The sequence below is a fragment of the Suricata suricatta genome, chromosome 4 (assembly GCF_006229205.1).
Source record: "Suricata suricatta isolate VVHF042 chromosome 4, meerkat_22Aug2017_6uvM2_HiC, whole genome shotgun sequence".
Lineage (NCBI taxonomy): Eukaryota > Metazoa > Chordata > Mammalia > Carnivora > Herpestidae > Suricata > Suricata suricatta.
In genome coordinates this window covers 142085743-142108864 of record NC_043703.1, presented here as the reverse complement: position 1 = coordinate 142108864, position 23122 = coordinate 142085743, and the positions used below count along the sequence as shown (strand labels likewise).

The 23122-nt window shown below is 41.0% G+C and overlaps 1 protein-coding gene across 1 annotated transcript in view; it reads right to left on the bottom strand.

Moving 5' to 3' along the window:
• Positions 1-18662, bottom strand: part of ALK (ALK receptor tyrosine kinase) — a 662031-nt gene extending 643369 nt beyond the window's left edge. Inside the window, exon 1 of the mRNA XM_029938017.1 lies at positions 17969-18662. Within this exon, the coding sequence (XP_029793877.1) occupies positions 17969-18662 (694 nt within the window). The remainder of the gene's footprint in view (positions 1-17968) is intronic.
• Positions 18663-23122: the final 4460 nt, after the last annotated feature.

Genomic DNA, 23122 nt, shown 5'->3' with positions numbered 1-23122 from the left:
GAGCACTGGGTGTTGTATGGAAACCAATTTGACAATAAACTATTTTTTAAAAAAATAAAGACAAATGACAACCTGGGCAAAAAAAAAAAAAAATAGAGGATTCTGTGTAAAATGGTTCAATGGTAGTTGTTACTAGTATTAAGTTACAGAGAAGTAGAAATCAGCCAGTATTAAATATTTTCCCAACAGTTCTGTCCAGTAAGCACTGGGCAGCCTCATAAAATAGCTATCCCCATCTCCCAGAAGTATTTAATGACAAAAACTCTATTTTATGAAGCAGACAGGGCCTAGATGGGATGCATCTAAGGCTTGTATAAGAGGTCGTCCACACTGCCTGGACTGAATGGTTCCGTTACAGAATAATCCCCCCCACCCCTTTGCTGATACCTGAAACCACCTTTCTCTTCAGTGTTTTCTCTTCTGATTTTACTAAGAAAGTTCATCCTTAACACATCTTTTCTTCATTCTGATAAACCTTGTAAGACCATTGACATTTTACTTTCTTTGTCTTTTTTTCTTCCTTTCACAGACTGAACAACTACCTAAGCACATTTTGCTTTGGTTTCTTTAGCACTCCCCCTAAACTTCCTTCTGTTCATGCCTGCTTCCCAGAAGGCTCTGGGCCAAACACAAGGCCCTTTCTACTCCATCTTTGGAATATCTATCTCCCTTAGCTTCCATGAAACCACAATCTAGTGGCCCTCCCCTCCTTCTTGTAAATTCTTTCTGGTGACATCATTGACTCCATTCCATTGTCAAATTATGAACGTTCCCAAATTGAAGGTGTGGCCTTCCTTCCTCTTTCTTCTTTCTCAGGAAAATGCATCTGTTCTCAAAAAATAAGCCATCAGGTCCATGTAAACAGCCCCCACATCAATATCTCCCACCTGAACCTCTCATCCACTCCTGCCTCTGTTCCTTGTCTTCATGTGCATACCAGCCCACCTGATCTTCAGAAAGAGGCCCACAAAACTGCCATCAGGGCAGGCACTCTCCTCCCAAACGAGATGGTCTTCCCACCTGTCTTCTTTATCAGTAATGCCACCAAGTCTGCATGGTCCCAAGTTGAAACCTTAGGCACCTGACTCATTTTATTTTTTCCCCTTATATCTAGCCATTTCCTTCACCCAGTTCTGAGTCCCTCAACTCCTGAGCCAGTGAAAACCACTTCTCAAGGCTCTAACAGTCCAGGACTAGACCCACAACCAAACACCATTTCCCAAAGAATCTGCAGTCAACATGCATTCCTCTACTCAAAAGCTAAATACTTTTTGATTTCTCCAGCATCAATTGTAAATTCCTGATTCAGTAAGCAAGCCCTACCTCTAACGCTGAGTATCTGACTCAGCACCAAGATTCTCAACCCCCAGAATTCCTCAGACTTCTTGCTCTGCCTAGTCCTGCTTTGTTACATACACATACACACACACACAGTGTCTGTCTGTCTGTCTCTATCTCTCTCTCACCAACAATTGTCCTTTCTCTGGCTATTATTCTGTGCTCTTATTTTGTGAACACTAATTTATAAGGTCCTTTGCCTTTCTCTTTTCTCTAATTCTGTACTCCCTCCAAGAGTTTCTCAAATCACCTCCTGGAAGCTTTTTCTAACTCACTTCTATCACAGTCCCAAAAGAAAACTATCATTTTCAGTAGCTATCCTTTGACCTGACCCCCTACCTTTTGGCCAAAAGGCAATAAGCTTATTCTTTCTAAAATTCCAGAGCTATAATTTCCTGTCTTAAAGGAACTTCACCCCTCCCACTGTGCACTGAGTAAGTAGACTTCATCAGTCTTTAAGGGAATGGTTTTTGAGATCTGGAGGTACAGAACGAAGCTATCTCTGATCACCCCCACAGGAGTTGACCTCTCCAAGCCTCCAGTGAACCACTATAACCATCTGCACCCTTTCTTCAGCATCAGGTGCTGCCTTTCACTGGATTTATTTATTAATAAATCTGCCTGTTCTCCCCAACTTGTTTGTTAACCCCTGGGAGTAAGAGATTGAACTCCATTCAACTTGGTAAGCACTCAGGGGGGAGGGGGGGAAGTGAACCAATAAATAAACATTTCTTCAGCCAAAAGTCCAAATTTATAGATACACCTCTCACACAGATCTAGATGGTGTATCTAGAAAAAGCCAACATGGCTGTTATCTCAAAGTTCATTTTCTAGGCTCCCAGGCATGATAAAGTAACAAGCACTGGACTAAGCTCCTTTGTAATAAAGGACAAAATATGTGAAAACCTGTTTTCATGAGATAATCAGTAGCACAGGAGAGAGGGAAAATAAATGTGGTGGATCCCAGCATTGTGTGATTTCCTACCTGGCAGCATTTACCCTGAGACAGGAGAAGGGAATGAAAAAAAATACCATTGATGGAAACTCTGATTCCAAAAAGGAACAAGGGACTTCCAGTGCATCAAGATGGAGTAAGCCCACTGAATCCTATTTATCCTCCTGCTGACAGCTGAGAACTCTGTACAAAATACAAAACAAACAAATGTGAAACAAACCCAAAAAACAAAAAACAAAAATAAAAGCAAACAAATGAATTTAAAAAAAACACACAACTACTAAGGGACTCCAAAAAATAAATAAAACCAGGAATACTGAGGAAGAGAGTCAAAACTTGGAAAAGCAACCCATTTGAAGATGTGTTTCCTACTCTTTTCCTGTTTCCTCTTGTACCTGTGAACCAAATGCAAGCACCCAACTGAGCTGTGGTCATGGTACCATGGACAGGTAAAATACCCACAGAAATCTTTCTTTACAGCCAAAGGGTGGGGAAAAGGAGCCTTGCCATCCAGAGAGCATGGAGGGAAACCTCTACTTCTTTGTTGTTTCTTCTCCCCCCTGGCCCTCCTCTCATGATACTGAGCTCTCATCACAGACAGCATGGCTCATGAGGTCAGCAGCCAAAACTCTAATAGAGACTCTGTTAGAAACTACATCTTTCAGGCCAGAGGAATGGGAAAAAAGGGCACTTCAGGCCAGAGTATGGAGAGAATCCCTGATTTGTTTCTCTTATTATCTCTCTATTTTGCCCGAGGGCAGCCCCAGTTATAGGAACTGTGCAGAAGTAGTACAGATAGATAAAACTGAATTTAAGGAAAAGCCTAAAGAGGAGAAATATGCTAATTCTGTTAAGAAAATGGCCAAGTGTCCCAGCTCACCTCTGAGCAGCACATGTAGGGACAGACATAAAGCAGCATAAAAGCTTTACAAAAAAGAAAAAGATTTAAACCATATCCAAGTCTCAGACCAAACAACATGATGTTTAATATTTCCAGGATATGATGTAAAAATTACTCAATATACAAAAACAAAACAAATGAGCAATTCTTAAAGGTAAAGATAATCAACAAGTGTCAGTAACAAGATGATCCAGATGCTGAAATTATCAAAGAAGCTAACTTTTATAACTGTGTTCCATGAGGGAAAAGTAAACATTCTGGAAAATGGATGGAAAGGTATGTCTAAGTAGGGAAATAGAAATTATTTTTAAAAATAGAAAATTTAAACTGAAAAATATAATATCTAACATTAAAACTTTAGCAAAATGGAAATGGAGGAATGAGTCAGTAAACTTGAAGACAGATCTCAGAAAGTGTCCATTCTGCAAAACAGAGAGAAAAAAGTTGAAAAAAAATAGCAGAGTCTTGAAAGAATGTGAGACAATATCGAAAGATCAAAAAGTGGTATAGTTAGAATCCCAAAGGAGAGGGAAAAGGTATTGATGCACAAAAAAATGAGGAAATAGTGGCTGAAAACTCACCAGATTTCATAAAGACATAAACTTACAGACTGAAAGTCTCAACAAACTGCAAACAGGATAAAATCAAATAAAACCATGCATAGACTCATCATAATCAAACGCTCAAAACTTCTGAAGACTAAAGACAAAGGGAAAAAATCTTGAAAACAGCTACAGATAGGGAAGAACAATTTAAAGGCAGAATGCTTATCAGAAACTATGAAGGACAAAGGAACAGCATTCTTCAAGTATAAAAAGGAAAGACTTGTCAACACAGAAGTCAGAAACAAGGATGAAATAAGGACATTCTCAGAGAAAGGAAAATTAAGCGGATTTGTTGCCAGCAGAACCACTCTAAAAGAAACGAAAAAGGAAGTTTTTTAAGTTGAAGGGGAAAAATAAAATAGGGAAATTGAAACTTCAGAAAAGAAGGAAGGAAAAAAAATGGTATATATCTGGATAAATATAAAGGACTACTTTTCTCCTTTTAAGTTATTTAAGATATGTATAACTGCTAAAAACTATACATGTAGCTTTAATATATGTGCATATATGTACATATATAAACACACATATATTTATAGGCCTATATTATATATATATGTAATTATACATGTATCTATACATACATACATATACATATATATTTATATATACATTATATTTAATATGTATATATAATCTAGCAGAGTTTTAAATTATGTACAACTATAACAAAGGGAGGGAGGGGTAAAGGGATCTATAAAGTTGCAATATATTTTATAGGAAGTACTAAAATTTCAACTCAACAGTATAGATGTCTCTCAAAAAGTCAAAAAAGAGAACTACCCTATGACCCAGCAATTGCAGTACTAGATATTTACCCAAAGGATACAGAAATACAGACTGGAAGAGGTACGTGTAGCTCAAAGTTCACAGCAGCATTATCAACAATAGCCAAACTATGGAAAAAGCCCAAGTGTCCATCAACTGATGAATGGATAAAAAAGATGCATACATAAACGCAATGGAATATCAGCTATCAAAAAGAATTAAATCCTATCATTTGCAATGATGTGCATGGAGCTACAGTGCATTATGCTAAGCAAAATAAATCAATCAGAGAAAGAGAAATACCATGTGATTTCACTCATACATGGATTTTAAGGAACAAACAGATGAATATATGGGAAGGGGGAAAAGATAAAGGGAAGCAAAGCATAAGAGACTCTAAATAATGAAGAATATGCTAAGAGTTGATGGAGCGAAGTGGGTGGAGGATGGGCTAAATGAGTGATGGATATTTAGGAGGGCACTTGGGATAAGTACTGGGTGTTACATGTAATTGATGAATCACTAAACTCTACTCCTGAAACCAATATTATACTATAGGTTAACTAACTAAAATTCAAATACAATTTTGAAAAAAATAAAATGTCAACTCAAAATGGCTTTTAAAATTTATATATACATATATATGATATATAGGTGTGTATCTATGTACATACAAATGTAACACACATAGGCATATATATATACATACATACATAAAATCTCTAGAGCAACCACTGAAGTAATAATACAAAGAGATATGACCAAGAAAACAATAGATAAATTAAAACTGAAACACAAAAAAATATTCAAATACTAAAAAATAATTTAAATACTAAAAAATACTCAATATTCCTTTCTTGACATCCCCCAAAAGATGTCAAGAAAGGAAAAAGAGAAAAACAAAAAACAGACGAGTATGAAACTAAAATAGTAGACCTAAATTCAACCCTATCAATTATAACATTAAATACAGGCAGTCTAACAGACCAAGTAAAAGATAAAACATCGGATTAAATTTTCAAAAATCACACAATATCAGGGGAGCCTGGCGGGCTCAGTTGGTAGAGCATGTGACTTTTGGAATCAGGGTCAGAGTTCAAGCCCCATGACATGTTCAAAACAAAACAAAAACAAACAAACAAAAACAGAATATCCAACCATATGTTTTCTATAAGAAACTCACTGTGTATATAAATATTAGATTAAAAGTAAAAGGATGGCACAGATAGATCATATAAGCACTAATCAAAAGAAACATGGAGAGGCTATATTAATGTCAATAAAAATAAATTTCCAAATATGAAAATCACCAGGGATAAAAAGACACATTATACAACAATAAAGGAGTCAAATCATCATGAAAAGAGTCAATCCTAAATGTGTAGGCACCTATAATAGAGCTTCAAAATACATGACATAAAAAAATGATAGAACTGAAAGGAAAAATAGACAAAACAAAACTTGGAGACTTTAGGAGTCCTCTATTGGTAATGCAAATAGCAAACTAACAAAAAATAAGTGAGGACACAAAAGACCAGAACAACTGCATTAACCAAATTGACCTAATTGACATTAATTGAACACTCCACCAAACAACAATAGAAAACATTTTCTTCTAAAGTGTGGAACATGGAACATTCATTTACATAAACCATATTCTGAGGCATGAAACAAACCTTAACAAATTTTAAATAACAAAAAGCAAACCAATTTACATTTCCACCAACATGTGGGAGGGTGCCCATTTCTCCATATCCTTGCCAGTATCTATAGTCTCTTGATGTGCTCATTTCAGTCACTCTGACTGGCATGAGGTGGTATCTCAGTGTGGTTTTGATTTGTATTTCCCTGATGATGAGTGACGCATAGGGGCACATATACCCCAATGTTCATAGCAGCACTCAACAATAACCAAATCATAGAAAGAGCCTAAATGTCCATATACACACAATGGAGTATTACATGGCAATGAGAAAGAATGAAATCTGGACATTTGTAGGAAAGTGGATGGACCTCGAGGGGGGCATGTTAAGCGAAATAAGTCAGGTGGAGAAGGACAGATACCGTATGTTTGCACTCATAGGTCTAACAGGAGAAATCTAATGGAGGACCATGGGGAAGGGAAGGGGGAAAGAGAGTTGGGGAGAGAGAGGGATGCAAAACCTGAGAGACTACTGAATACTGAAAACGAACCGAGGGTTGAAGTGGGGGAGGGAAGGAAAGGAGGTGGTGGTAATGGAGGAGGGCATTTGTGGGAAAGAGCACTGGGTGTTATATGGAAACCAATTTGACAATAAACTATTAAAAAATTGTTTTAAAAATTTAAAAAAAGCAAACCAAATATGTTCTCAGAGTATATCAGAATTAAACTAAAAATCAACAAGAGAAAATATCTGGAAAATCCCCAAATATTCAGAAATAAAAGACACATTTATAACAATGAGTCAAAAAACCACCAAGTGGAAAAGTTTTAACATATTAATTGAATATAAGGTAAATTTCATTATAAAATCATGAAATTTGTATGATGTTGCTAAACCAGTTATTAGAATTTTTGCATTACATGCTTATATTAGAAAAATAAGAAATGTCTCAAATCAGTGGCCTAAGTTTTCACCATAAGAAACTAGAAGAATAATTTAAATCTAAGGCAAAGTGAAGGAAAGATTATAAAATAAGAGCAGAAATCAGTGAAAATGAAATGAAGATAACAGAAAAAAATCAGTATTACAAAAAATGTTTTTTTGAAAGGAAACCAAATTGCGAAGCCTGTAGCCAGAATGATCACAAAGAAATGAGAGATGATGTAAATTACATATTAAGTATGAAAGAGAGGACATCACTACTGACCCTACAGACATAAAAAATAAGGGGAAATTATGAACAAAAATTAACTTGCATTAATTCAGCAATTTAGATTAAATTAACCAATTTCCTAAAGGATACAAACTGCTAACTTCATTAAAAAAGAAAAAGATAATCTGAATAACCTTACAATTATTACTAAATATTTACTAAGTAATTAAATTAGTAATTTAAACCTTTCCAATGACTATACCAGGCCGAGATGTCCTCAGTGGCAAATTCTACTAAACAAAAATTCAAGAAAGAAAAAATTACAATTCCCTTCCAAGAAAAATAGAAGAAGAGGAAGCACTTCCCAACTCATGTTTATGAGCCTGGCATTACCCAAACCCTAAAGCCTATCAAAGACAAGAAAACTACAAACCAACGATCTTCGTGAACACAGATGCAGAAATCATCAGTGAGATATTTATTAGTGAGTGGACCCAGCGATACATAAAAAGGTTAATATATCATGCATGTGCAGTTTATGCTGATAATGTAAAGCTAATTCAACAGTTGAAAATCAAACACAGTGATTCAGAATATTTACCCTCAAAAAAGAAAATCATAAGATCTCAGTAGATGCTCACTCTCAGGGAAGCCAGGCACCAGGTTACAAGGATGGTCCAGCAGCACTACAGACAGGAGTACCTGGAGAAGAAATGAGACTTCCCACCAGCAGCCTGCACCAGCTTGCCTGCCTTGTGAACATGGCACCATGTAAGCCGATCCCACAGCCCCACTCAAGATTTAAGATGACTGCATCCTTGGCTGATATCTGACTACTATCTCACGAGATTTCTAACTCATAGGAACTATAAAAAAATAAGTTATTATTTTGAACCACTAATTTTTGAGCTAATACCCCAACCAATATTAGGTAACTACCACACACAAAAAACCATTAAAACCACAACAAGATGCCATGACAAGTTGACAATATCAAGAATTCTGAAGGATGTGGAGTAAGTAGAATTCTCATATATTACTGGTGGGAGTATAGAGTAGTATAACTATTTATAAAAATAGTTTTTTATTTCTTATAAAGTTAAACATACATTTACCACATAATCCATTAATTCCAAAATCAATTTAAGAGAACTGACAACATAAGGCCACACAGTGGCTTATACATATAATGTTCATAACAGCTTTATTCATGAGAGCCCCAAATTGGAAACAACCTAAATATCCATCAACAGATGAGTGGATTAAAAAAAATTGTGATATATTTATATGATAGAATACTATTCAGTAATAAAAAACAAAACAAACTACTAATACATGTAATAACACAAATAAATCATAGTAGTGTTACTCCAAGTGATGAAGTCAAACACAAAAGAGAATTTACTTACATGATTACATGATTCCATTTAAACCAACTTCCAGAACAGACAAAACTAATCTATTGTGATAGAAATCAAACCAGAAGTTTCCTAGAATAATAAGTGCAGGGGGTCATTGCAAAAGATCAAGAAGGCTCTTTTGGGGGTTGACAGAAACGTTCAATGTCCTAATTAGGGTGGTGGTTCATAAGGTGATATAGATATCAAAAAAAATGAAACTATTTAAAATAGGTGCATTTTATTGTATATGAATTATATGTCAATAAAGTTAAAAATAATCATCATATAACATTGGCCAAAGATTCACAGTGCAGTACAGATTTTGGCACCAGAACAGAATAATAAAGTGTTCCCTCCCTCCTCCTTCCCTACACCACCCCCTGCCCTCTGATTCTCTTTATGTCCCTCTTTTAGTCTCCTATCATCCATGCTTCTCTGTGTCCAAGAAATTAATTCCTGCCCTCTATTTCACTGGGCTACCTCACCTTATACATTCCACTGTGTGTCACTACTCCTATCTCTGTCATTCTCAGTCATTCTGTCTCTTCCTTAAATGTGGTTGCTTCTGTCCATCTTCTTCTGTCCCTTCTATACCTTTTCTTCTCATCCTTAATTGATCCGAATACAAGACCAAAGAGTTTCTGATTCCATTTTTGATTTATTCATTGAGTTTGTTTTCTTTAATTTTAAAACAGACTAACAAATATTTGTGTTTTATTAAAATGATGTTTATTTATGCAATATTTACTAAAAATTATTACATGTAACTTAAATGGACCTTGGTTGCTACTTTTCCCTCACTTGTGAAAAGGCTCCTCTTCTCCACTCAGAAAGTTTTTGAAGGACCCATTCTGGCCACCAAGGGAAAACATGTAATCAAGAGCTGGAGGAAAACACTAACACTTGTTAAATACCATCTGTGTGTCAGGGCCTGTTACATGCCTTATCTTACTTAATTCTCACAATGGGTTTATTGTTGTTCTTGCTGTTGTTGTTTTTTTACAAACAAAAACACTGTAGTTCAGAGAGAAGAAAACAGTCTTGGCCCATGAAATTATAGAGCAAGATTTCAAGCCCAGATCTATGACTTACTCTACTCATTATTTAGAATAGTCTCTTCTACTTTTGATTTCCCACAAATCCAATTCCTTAATAGAAAATTGGATAAACAAGCGGTGTTATAGTCATATAAAGGAGCACAGCAAGGTGATAAAAAGATAAAAAAGAAAGAATGCTAGTACACAAAACAACTTTGAGAAATCACACAGAAATCATGCTGAGTAAAGGAAGCTAGATACAGAAAAGCACATGATTCCAACTACATGAAGTTCAAAAATAGGCAAAGCTAACTGATGACATGGAAATCAGGACAGTTACCTTGGGCTGGGGGTGGATACAGACTGAAAAGGGCAGGAAGGAACTTCCTGAGATGCTGGAAATGTTCTGAATCTTTATCTGGGTGGTGACTACATGGATGTTGCAGATGTGAATTATAATCAAGCTGTACACAAGACTAATACAGTCAATGTATTTCATTGTACTTGTCATCACTCAATTTAAAAAACAGTAATTTTCTGATGTTAAAATGTAAGTTCTTACATCCCACAACCAGAGATTCATTTCCAGAAAAGTCTGGAATTGGGCAACATTACTTCAATGAAAGAATCTCATTTTAAGAAACTGTAGGAAGGGGCCACATAGCCCCTTTTCAGGGCTGCTGACTTGTTAAATAAAGCCCAATGCCTGCCTCAAAATCTGGGACTTGGCACTGCTGCTCCTAATGTCAAAGATTGGATAACATTATGAATTGATGAAATAGAATCTCAGTACTTTTTTATGATATTGTACTTTCATTTTTCTACTGCCTTATATATTTATTTCTGAATAATCCAGATGAGAATCTTCCACATAGATTATTTTACAAAATGTTCACAGAGACTCCATGAGGTAGCCAAAACAAGTTCTGTATTTTCTTCTTTAGAAAAAAAGACCCAGAGGCTCAACAAGTTTAAGGAAGTTGCACAAGATGTCAAAACTAATAAAAGTCTAATACATAATAGATAATTTATGATTATCTAACTCTTCTAGCCCCTCTTCTAACATTCTCTCCACCACAGAACACTGACTTTAATTACTTGGGCTGAGACACATGTGGAAAGGATCTATATAGGAAACCTGCTCATGCCAACCCTCAGAAACCATATTCCAATGGAAACTGAATAAAAGATAAATAAGGGGACAAGAAAAACATAGCTGATGGTTTAAATTTCCCTTCTGATTTCCTCTGGCTAGTTGCCTGATTTCCTACAAGCTTGCCTAGATTTTCTTTGTTTTTATTTTTGTTTTCAGATATTCCCTTTGGTCTTTTCCTTACTCCAGGGAATTCTGATGCCAACCTCTCCATGGACCTGTTGTTATATAACCACAAAAGTAAGGTTCAAAAACCAAAGACTTTTAATTAACCAAGTGGCTGGGTGTATCTGCCCCAATGGAACTCTCCTTCTGCCCAGTTCTGAGACTTCCCACATCCTAGAATGTCTACATTCACCAAGTGGACCTGAGACAATTTTCCTGGGAAAGGACCCAAGCTCATCGGAAGAAACAAAAGTTGTTCTGAGAAATCTGGCTCACCAAGAAAGGTACTAGGATGACCGCCACCTGCTCCGCACCTCCCCACCAAGCCAATACTCTTCTTTTAAAATGCGCCTTCCTCACACCTTGACCTGTGTGAAAATTCCCAGGTCATTACTAGGTTAAAAAACACTGGCCACATCCTAGACTGGAGGACAACACAATGGTTCTAATAAAGAAGACACCCACACCCCTAGGTTTCCTTGGTAACTTTATTCACAGCTCTCATTATATAACCCCTGGGCCTATAACCATCCTCACAAACATGCCCTATTCTCCTTCTACTCCCAAGCAGAAATAATGTTCATGCGCATCTTTTGAAAGCAATGGCTCAGCCATGGCTCATAAAAAACACTACCTGTAAAATGCTATATGGATGCTTCACAGCCTCTTTTAGGTTGAGGCACTTTCTGAGGTGGCCTCCTCCCTCAGCCATGTGACTCCATGGAATCTCAAAGGTTTAACTGCTCTTAATGGGTTCATGTCTATCAACCAGTTGGTACCCTCCAACTTTCCCCTGCCTTCCAATTGACAGGAAAAAGGCAAGCTCGAGCTAATTATAACAAAAAAATTATCTTAAGTCAGTAGCCCAGCACCCCTGTGGGCATGGAGGGCCTAAACTGCATATGTTGCCCTCAGTTAAGATAGATCCACCATCTGAAAACCACTGCTCTGTAATGCCTCTATCTTGTTCTTCTCCATTATTAGATTTTATACTTTCATAAAGTTAAGGCTTGCTTTCTTTGCGTAGTAGAACAAATAATTGGATTGTGAATACTCCGCTTGAATCTTTAAACTGAATCCAAGGTCAAAAGACCTCAGAGGACACTAGTTGATAGAAATGAAAGAAATACCACACCTCAATTCTCTTCATACACTTTCTGAGGAAGACAATAGAAACTATCACCCTGGTCACTCTCCCCATTTCCATTAAATCTCACTTCTTAGCTCAGGAATTAGAAGCGAGTTGCAAGGGAACCCGCAGTATTCCAACTATCACTGCCAGGGTCTCTGGATGTGACCACACATCAGGACTGCACAACTCCAGATAGCACCATTCAAATAAACTAAAATGTATATGCAGTTCTTGGAGTTATAGAGTGTACAACCTGCACAACCAGATGCTGGGGTGTTGCTGCTGCTAGAAAAATCCATATGGTTCATAATGACAGAATACTTTATTATGTCAGGCACTGAGTTACAGACTTATACATATCTTCTAATTTAATCTCCATGGCGGCATTTTGATATAAGAACCATCACTATCCCTATTTTACTAATGATGAAACTGGACCTCAAAGATTTTAAGGAACTCTTCCAAATCATGGCTATTGAACACCAAATATTCATTGCCTGGACTTCTCACAAGGATAATGTAGAGTTTTTCAACTATTTACATGGTTTTATCTATAATCTGCATCTTGGGAGGATTCCTTTAGTAGAAAGAGCCCTAATTTGAAGGCAAAAAGAACTCTATTCCTAGTTAGCACCTGGCACAGCATCTAGCATCTCATAGCCTCTCAGTGCATAAATGGAAGTTTCTAGGTCTTCCACTTTTTACCTTGAAAAAGTGTTATCAAATAGCTGGTTCCAGTTACTGCATTTATAAAATACAACAAATACTTGCCCTGCCTACTGTAAGATTGAAAAAAATATTAAATTGAAAAGTTCTTTATAAATTATAAAGTCCCATACAACTGTAACAGGACATTAATAATGATTATAAAGAAAGGGCTGGACAAATTCCCACAAGATGAGGTTATTGGGTAGTAATCCTAAGAGTGGCAGGGGGCTACAACTCTGCTGACACAACTCCCCCTCTCTTCCTCTCCCATCCACAGGTCAGGGACCCTTGTCCTTCAGAAGACATACTTCATTTTTATTAACGATAACACTATCCTCCCACACCAGACACACAAATCCCTCATGGGCTTTACTTTTTCTTTTGTAAATTTGTGAAAAGATCAAATGGATTTAGATGAACTTCATCTTTCTAATAGCCATGTATATATATTCTTGGCATTGCAAAGGTGGTTTCAAGTAGTCAGTAGGAGTCCACCAAATCTAGATGTGATCTCATGTTCTCCAGACCCAGGTTACCTTCTGCCCTGCCCAATGGCTTGATCACACACACACACACTAGAGATGCATCTTAGATGCATAACACTCTATGAGTGTGCCTCCTCCTTAACGGATAGACAGACAACACCCCAGAGAAATACTCTGTGTCAATCTGGGGGTAGAGAAAAACAAACCCAGTACTTTCAAATTATTTTTTTTCTAACAGTCTTCTTGTAATCACATCCCATCCAATTTCAAAGATACATGTGCAATTCTTGTCTTTTCCTCCTGGAAACACCAATACCCAAAGTGGCTCAAGAGTTGAATCCTGGGGCGCCTGGGTGGCTCAGTTGGTTAAGCCTCCGACTTCAGCTCAGGTCAGATCTCACGTTCGTGAGTTCGAGCCCGGCATCAGGCTCTGTGCTGACAGCTAGCTCAGAGCCTGGAGCCTGCTTCCGGTTCTGTGTCTCCTTTTCTCTCTGCCCCAACCCCTCTCATGCTCTGTCTCTCTCTGTATCAAAAATAAATAAAACATTAAAAAATTTTTTAAAAAAGAGTTGAATCCTGAAAGATTCTAATTCCTGCCATTGTTCCCCATCCCAGTTCTCCTGCCTGTTGTAGCTTCTCAACATTTCCAAATACAAAACTGATTAATTATGAATGCTGTGGCTTATCTGACCCACATCTCACCTTACTCTTTACTCCTTTGGAATTCCATTCCATAGTCAGAAGAATATCAAGTTCAGAAAATAAGGTTTCCCTGACATCCACCCTGAAGTTTCCTTCTGCAATTCTCATCCTATTACTTCTATGAGCAACCCTAACCCTAACCCTAACTCCTCCTCCCTTTTACTGCCTCTCCCTCTTCAGAGATTTGTAGATTGTTACCAGGGCTTTCCCTTCATTGCCACATTGCTCAGTCATATATATTTAATTCTTTTCATCTTTCACCATAAATTGGTCCTCTCAACTCTTAAATCAGCTCTCTGCTCTTCTCTGGACTAGTTCCAACTCTCCAAATTCACCTCAAATAACTGATATTCCTTCTGGGAGCTCCAATTTCCTCTCTTTCTTCCTTGGCTCTCTTTGCCCTCTCCAGAAGTAAAATTGGAAGGCACTGACAGATATGTGAGGTTAAGGGTCAGGTGTACTTCATTGCATACATCTACTTTAAACTTCTCAGGTCTCTCCTATAGCACATGTAAATTCCCCAGTTGTATATCCCCTTTCCTGGAGTGAGAAGGGGGGTGCTTATAGGGAAACAAGCCCTCATATCACACAAGTCAATATCCTCTAGGTCTCTCTCTGCTTGAGGGAAGGCAGAAACAAGATGTCAAGACGTCCAGAAAACAGGTTACAAAGTGGGGTTCTGAACAACGCAGCTGCCTCCAGGCAGACATCTTTTCTGAGGTTTGGACTGTCCTAGAATGGTACACCAAAATTCATACAGTCTCAGAAATGACCTTTCTACCCTCTTCTCCATAAATAAGTGTTGTGGGGAGCTGCTTCAGACTTTAAAATACTGATCCAATTTATGAATTCAAAGCAATCCATGAAGAAAATACATTAGCATGTCATGCATTATAAAGCCTCTCAGCTATCATTTTGTCCTCTCAGACATCCCAAACCACAAGCAACAGAGTGTTTGCTTTGTGCTGACTGGGTGCTTTTCCATTTCTATCACATCCCTAGTCATGGTCCTGTTCAGATTCAGGAAGCTTTCTTCATTCTGTGACAAATGGGTTGCTTCAGGCCACCCACCACTCTTCCCTCCTCATAGTTAGCCCCATCAGCATGCTTGTGCCCCCCTAGACCGGACCGCCAGGCATTTGGGGAGAAGCAGGGAGAAATAAGCTGAGTTGTGTCTATTCTCCCTTTGTATACTTGAAGATCCTATGTCACAGAAGAGTTAAATGCCTTTTCTACAAAACAGAGCCTATATAAAAGGAATAAACCCATTTCATCAAACATAATAAGTAGTAAAATTAATCCAAGTGTAAGAACCTAAGCTTGAATTTTCATACAAGGAAATGAATGGAACCACCATGATATATGGTGCCTCACACAGGAAACATGATAGAACAGGGTGTGTCCACTCCCTTCATGGGGAGGTCTGCAGTGGAAACCATATCTGAAGCTGGGGAGGCAGTGGTAAGGCAAGAGGCTAGTCTGGCATGGCCAGCTGCCTAAGTGAAAACAGCCTCAGAGCTGAGAGCCCAGCCTGTTCCAAGTGTGATCACCACAAGGCCTGAAGTGCTTTTCAATAAGCTGTCTGTCTCTCTGGAGGTCATGGAGAGCTCATCCAGTTACACTTAGTGTCTTATTTGATCCCATCAATAATCATTTGATCCCAATGCCGCTGAAAAATGCTTGGCCAAAATTTCTAGCCTTTTAATGACAGAATCCTGGCTCTTTCTGAAAACAGCATTGCTAGATGTGTCAAATGATGCATAAAGCCTTGGTCCAACTGCCAAATGAACTGTGATGCTCGGGGAGGATTTGAGACGCTCACAGAGCTTCCCTGCTATCAGTAGCAAAGCAGTTCTTGAAGCATAGTCCTCTCTACATGAAATTCCCCTACTCAGCGTCTTCCATTCCTTACCTGAGGCTTGACTGGAATATATTTTCCACATGCATTAAGCATGGGACTCTTCAGAAACACCCACTGATAACTTCATGCCACCTGCCTGTTTATAGTAGGCAAGTTCAGGCCTGCAGAAAGGATCCCTGTTGTCTATCACCAACATCTCACAATAGCTGATCTAGACTGCTGGGCCTATGGCCATTTAACAAGAGGTGACAAGAAAGCTCCAGAGATGCTCATAGCCATGAAAGTAGAAGAAAACCCGCATTCCCAGAGAAGTCACCTTTATATCGGTTACAAATACATTAGGCGTTAAAAGAGAGTATTGCATGTATAAACCACAGAAGCCATGATGACATTACATACAACTGTTCTTCACAAAAGTATCTGTGGAGAGACAACTGTATCATTCTTCTATCTCAGTTCACAGGAGGGCCTGTCAAACTCATCAGACCCTGCTTCTTACTATGAATTCTGCCATTCTTAATATGAATTCTGGCCTTGAACATGAAGGAGTCATTTTAGGTGCCAAGCTCACCAATGCTAATGCTGAAATATGCATCCAGATTCTGTTTTCCTTGGGAACCATATACCAGTATGTTTTTTGTGCAATGAGTGAAGAACCTCAGCTTCTAAATATCCCTGCTATGTAATAGTACTGGGCATGTGTGGGAGTATATGTGTGTGCTGGGACAAGCATGGTAGATACTTGTAACTCTACAGTGGGCTCTTTTCAGTGCTTTCCATCCAATTAATACTAGTCATTAGTAACCAGTGGAGCATAAAAATTTCATTTATTTCTGATGATGAGAATGATAGAAAAGATGCTGGGTTTGCTCAATGGAATTAGTGTAGCCTTTTAAAAAGGCATGATTTCTTTTCTGTGTCTCCTCATTCATTTACATTGTATATTTTATTCACCAAGTCTTTCCCCAGTGGTATTACCAAAAGAAACATCCATTCAAAACCACCTGGTTTTCCAGCCAAAGAATACTATGGGAAGAGGTAGAACTAAGTGCCTGCACACACACCCCTACTTCAGTGAATATGAGAAGAAAATGAGAGTAAATGAAACACAAGCCTCATTTCAGGAATCTCTAGCAGAGAGATCTGCAGTGAAACAGACCTGCCAGAGACTGTCATCCAGAGCTGCTGCTGCAGACATTCAAGCTAAGAATTACAGGAAAGGTTGGGGGGCAAGAGAAGAACTATTGTCTCTTCTGGCTTCACCATGACTATCCCAAAGGGAGAGAATCTCAAGAACTCTGATCCCTCTCTTCACACCCCCCTTATGTCCCATGTTCCTTAGTTCCTCTGGGACTCTCCCAACAACATCTGAGAGGAAAAACAGGAGTCTGAGAGTGGATAGCAGACTGGGGCTGGGGAGAGGGGGCAGAATAAATTAATGAAGAAGAGGCTATCCGTACGTAAGTCAACATTTGAAGGAAACAGCTGGGGAAGATTCAACCATATGAAGAAGTGTACCACATTCTCTGCATCTCCGGGGGCCAGGAAGAGGAATAAGGGGAAGGGAAGATGGGCAACAGTCTTGAGATCTAGAGCTAAGCTTGAAACCTAGAAGTAATGAGGACATTTTAACTGTCCCAGGCCCCCCCCCCCGCCCCGTTAAAAGTGCATCCAATTTTGGCTGAGACCCCGTGTAAGTCAGTAGAAAGAGGCATTCTGCCAAGAGCAGAAAACTTTCCTCCCAGCTTGATTGCTGGAGAGGAAGGAAAACCCTTGGGGGAGTGACTCTGTTCAGCAAGAAAATAAGAAAATATGGTATAACTGTGGGAGGAGGTTTGCAGAAGGAAGAAAGAGCTAAGAACAAGAGGCTAAGGTTTTGGAAATGAGGATTAGTTGATAGTGGCTGCAAACTGATGTGTCTAAAAATACAAATCCCGACACGTTCAGGCGGGAGTTGCTCACCGGTCCCCAAGATCTGGAAGAGAAGGCGGGGCTGGGAGGCACGGATCGCTGCCGACAGCCTTCCCTCTCTGCCCACTTCCGAAGCCTTCTTCCCTGGCATCAGGCGGATCCTCAACCGCCCTTCGCCATGGAGAATCCACCAGCTGAACAGCTCACTGAGGTTGAACTGGAGCAGTCCCGCATTCACCTCCTCTGGGGGCCCGACGCAGCCCTCAAGGATTGCTTCCTCTCCCAACTCCAGCACCAGCTGCTTGGCGCGCCGAAGCTTGCGAACCGAGCCGCCCTTCAGCACCCTGGTCAGCGTCCGTGCCTGGGCAGGGGCTGGTGAGCTGGTGCCTTCGGTCCAGGAGACCCCGGGCGGTGGCCCCACCAGCCTAAGTAGTGGGGCGCAGTCGAGAACCAACGAGCCGCGCGCCTCAGTCCGGCCAGCCCTCGAATCCAAGGAGGACGAAGGCGGCAATAGCAGATCCCGGGCATAGACGCGGAAGAGCGAGGGCACCACAAAGTCCACCGCCAGGCTCTTCCTCTGCAGACGTGAGTAGCTTAGGGGCTCCCGAGGCTGCAGAGCCGGCCCCACGGCGGGTGAGCCCACCAGCTGGCCGGTCCCTGTCCCGATCCCGGTTCTGGTCCCGGAGCCCAAGGCTGTTGCTGAAAGCAGCAGTAGCAGCAGCCCTAGGAGCCCTAAGGCTCCCATCCCGCCAGAGAAGGGTTGTTTATACTAGTCTCCTGACTCTCCGGGATCCAGCCTCGCCCTTCACTTCCCCTCAAATGAGAAGGGTCTCCGAATAGTCCTTGGTCCTGAAGCGCTCCTTCCACCTGCTCTCTGGGGGATTATGCGCGTACTTGATTCTCTAGCTTTCCTCCAACTGCAAGGAGGCAAGCAGGAGTCTCAATAAAATGTGGCTGGAGGCTCAGGGGTGTGTCAAGAGACCCTGAGCGCCTCGGGCTCAGCAGCTGGGACCCTGTGCCTCTGGCGTGCCAGGAGTGCCGCGCCCCCGTCTGTAGCTTGCTGCTTTCCGGAACAAGAGAAAGTACTATGGTTGAAGGGAGGTGGCGATGGGGTGCTGTCCTCTCCTGTCCCCCGCGGCTTGAGCCGTGGTCTGTCCGAGCTCTCCAGCAGCCTCCAATCCTCCGCAACTTTCCAGCTGGGAACGATGGTTCCGAGCGTTCTGCTGTTCAAGCCCCTTCCTCAGCGCTTCTTTCGGCCTCTGAGCTCCTCTTCCTTAAGTGTAGGGGAAGACCAGGGGCAGGGGTTGCTTTCTCCAGTACCCTTCTGCAAACCTCCGCAGCGCGAAGTCTGCGGATTGCACTGCCCGCTGAACTTCTGGGCTTGAATCAAGCCCCCTCGCAGTGAAGCAAAGGCTCAGGCCGCCGCGGCGCAAGTTTGCAGCGTCCTTCCTCTCCTCCCGCGTTTCGTCTGCTCAGAGTTCTCAGGCACCGAAGCGGCCCCCGCGGCAGCAGCCGAGTGAAAGCATTCTGGGCAAAAGAGCCCGAAATCTTGCTGCCCCCTCCTCACCCATCGGCAGCCCCCGTGGCTTCAATTGGCTGGGCAGAGGGCGGCCGGAAGGCGCCTCGATGCTGCGCGACCCTCCGGACAGCGGCGACAGGATGTGCCAGCTGCTACCTCCGCTGCCGCCCCCGGAGCCGCTGGATCGCATCTGCCTGGGCGCCCGCCACTTGCAGCTGGCTGAGCCGAGAGCTCGCGCCGGGAGGGGGCGGGGCCGCAACGGGGGCGGATCTCGAACGCCAACTCCGCACCGCTGTCCGCCTCACGCAGGCCCGCCCCGCCCCGCTGGCACCCGCCAACCAATGTCGCGGCGAGATAGGCTCCTATGCAAATCTGCAGAGGCCTCGGCATTCATTGAGAAAAGCACACGGCCCGCCCCGCCCTCCCTCTACCGCTCTCCCCTCCCTCCTTCCTCCCCTTCCTCCAGATTCTCTGCCCTATTTCTCTGTTATGTGAACAGGAGCGTGTTTTGGATAAATGGGAGGTCTGGAAGAGGCCTTTGCAATCAAGCACTCTCCCTAATTATGCATTTAAGAGATTAAAACGGGTCCGACTTCAGAAAAGCTGGTTGTGAAATAAAACTGGCTGCGAGGGGGAAATGAGGAGTGGGAGGAGGGGCAGCACGACACTGCCAAATCCGAGAACAGCTTGGAATAGGGCCCTGAGACAGAATCTTCTCTGACCCTTCCATTATTTAAACGCATTCCTGGGAACCTGTCGGTTCTGCCATCAACATGAGAAAAGTTAGCAGCGTGAGGGTTGAGAGTGACGGTGATCTCTAAGAGTTCTTCAACTACAGCAAATACATTTCAGACCTGTCAGTCACACTGTGTTTTCTCAGAATGGTGCTTGAACATGTGTCACTTCCTTTCGTCTCTGCAAGGTAAATATTTTAAATTTCAGCTTTAGAGATGAGAAAACTGAGTCGCAAAGATGGTAATTGATTTTCCTTTGGTCACATAGTCATACGTGCATCCCAGACCCTCACCCTTGTGCTTTTATTCATGCTATTTTACTATCCCTCCATGAGTAACAGGCCAAGACGATCTGGGGATGACTTAGCTGTAAGGAATAATGACGACCAAATACTTGCTCACAGCCTTGGGAGTGAGAGTTCAGAACCAAAGACCATTTTTTAGTCATCTATGAAGTAAGGACCGTACCTCTGGTCTCTCCCTTTATTTCTCCGGAGCTGCCAACACAAAACTCAGAGAATAGCTGTATTTATAACAAGTGGTTCACTAGAACCAGAGACAAAACTACAGACTTCAGTTCACACAATCCCTCCATTCCATCTTCTCAAAGGTTGATTGTCAGGCCTTGTGCTGTGGGAGCAAAACATAAGGCTCTTGAGGAGCTCACAGTCTGACAGATAGCAGCAAAGCTTCCTCATAAAATCAGAGTACAGAGTGGAGTTGAATCTCCTTTGCTGAGCTGCAGAGTGAGTGCTGCAAAAATGTGTCCACTAACACACAGGAGATGGTAGCCAAGCAGGGCCTCTGCTCTCACAGGCTAGGCTACTTAGAGGCATTGCCTTTGGCAACCAGGAGATCTAATGACCAAATAAAATTGATTGCTAGAATGGTTTGCTTCCTGCTCTATATTTGGCAACTTGCTTATTTTAACAAGGTAACTGGCTTTTCCCTGGAACTCAAACTGGGTACACTGACTTTAAAAGTTTAAGGGCAAAGAATGATCTGACCCAAGGACTAGAACGGATGCTCTTACCTTGACAGAGGAAGGGAAGGAGGGAGAAAGAGAAAGAGAAGAGAAAGGAAAGGACGTGGAAGCTAATACTTGGAAAGGATATGTTGGTTAATACTTTCCTAGTATGTGAGCATATATCTCTGCATTTTCATCAGATTTCACTGGTGTGCACACTGATAGAAGAATAATTTGAAGTGTTTAAAAGACTCAGATGTAGGTCCCTTCACTACCCTACTCCATTCCTTATTCTCTACATAATTCTTGTCCAAAGTCAAATTGACTGGAGTAATTTGTTGAGAACTAAGAATCTTCTGCTACAATCAGTGGCCACTAGGGGGCTGCAGAGACTTGAAACTTCAGATGAGCTGCCAGGGTTTAACCTCCCACATAATGCGAGCCCTCAGTCAGGAACCACTGTTTTTGCATGCAATGGTCACAGGGCTCAATTAATTCTCATACTTTTATAAATTCTCTCAAATTTCCCTGAAGAAGAAAAAGTGCTTCTCCCTGTACATTAAATCACACCAAATCTCAAAAATATTATTCCTTTTTTATTAATTTAAAAAAGGAGGAACGAATGAATATTGATAGTCTATTAGTCACTATATGCATGCACCTATGTGACTGTGTGTGTGTGTGTGTGTGTGTGTGCACGCGCGCACATATCTGTGTGTCAAATCACACAATTGCTTTTTGGAGAAAGGCATATATTATTATTTCCATTACAGAAACAAAAGAGTTAAGGATCAGAGAGGCAAAATAATTTGCCCAAGGTCAAATAGCAAGTAAAAAACAGCAATGGAATTCCAACCAATGATTCTTTTTCTCCAAAATTTATACATCCCTCTGGAACAAATTAGACCTTTTCCTCATGCCTACAGCTATAATGTTGACACTTCTATATCATTGCCATCTAGAGGAAGGGAGACCAGAAAGTGCAGTTAAGACCAAGTAGGGGACATACAGACAGGGATAAAAAGCGTGAGCCAGAGTGATAGCCAACATGTCTCACACACTTATTTTCGGCCAGCATATTTCAAAATAATTCCCATGCTTTATCTCATTTAAAATTCACAGTAAACGATGAGGGGGAAGTAATAGTATTTCTTTTTTACAAATCACAAATGGAAGCTCATAGAGAGTGACGTCCCAAGAAGACTACACAGGGAACAAGACTTGTTAAATGATTTGAACCTTGATATCTGACAAAGAAGGCCATGACTTGAAATCCTGGGCAATCTTACAAGAAAGAAAATAGAGTGGGATGAAACAGATTGAAGTGGGCAGAGGTGAACAGAGAAAGAAACTAAAAACCCAACTGAAAAAGGGAAAAGCAGGGAGTGGGGTTGGGGAGGAGGGGACAGATAGGGGATACTGGAAGCCCTGAAGACACAGTTAATGAGGTGAGGTGCTGTGAGTCACCTTGCCATTGACTTGAGCACGTTAGATGGAGAGAACAGAAAGTGCATAGTCCATGTGTCCATGTAGCAAGAGAGGACAGGCCCACACTCCACAGTGAGAGCAATGAGACTCTTCAGGATACTCCCAATTTCTGAAAACAGAGAGGTAGACCCCTCAGGGGGTGGGGGGTTGAATTCTTCATAAGGGAAGCAGTAATAAAAACTCATCTGAAATTCAGGCAATGTGACTTAAGGCAAAAGACATCTCACAATTGCAAAACCCAACTAAGACCTACAGGGTTAATTAAGTAAGGCATCCAGTTGGTCAAGGAGAGAAATAGGAGGGAGCAAAAGAAGGAAAAGAAGAAGAAGAGCAGAAGAAATAAAAAGAAGGAGAAAAAAGGCAAAAGAAAAATCAGAAAGTCGAACTGAAACTAGGCCTTACTAGATACTCAGGGCTAAGACATTTGGAAATCCCAATTGGAATAGCTTACCCTGGCCCAAGATCAGGAATTGGGGCCCAGAAGAAACATTTAAATG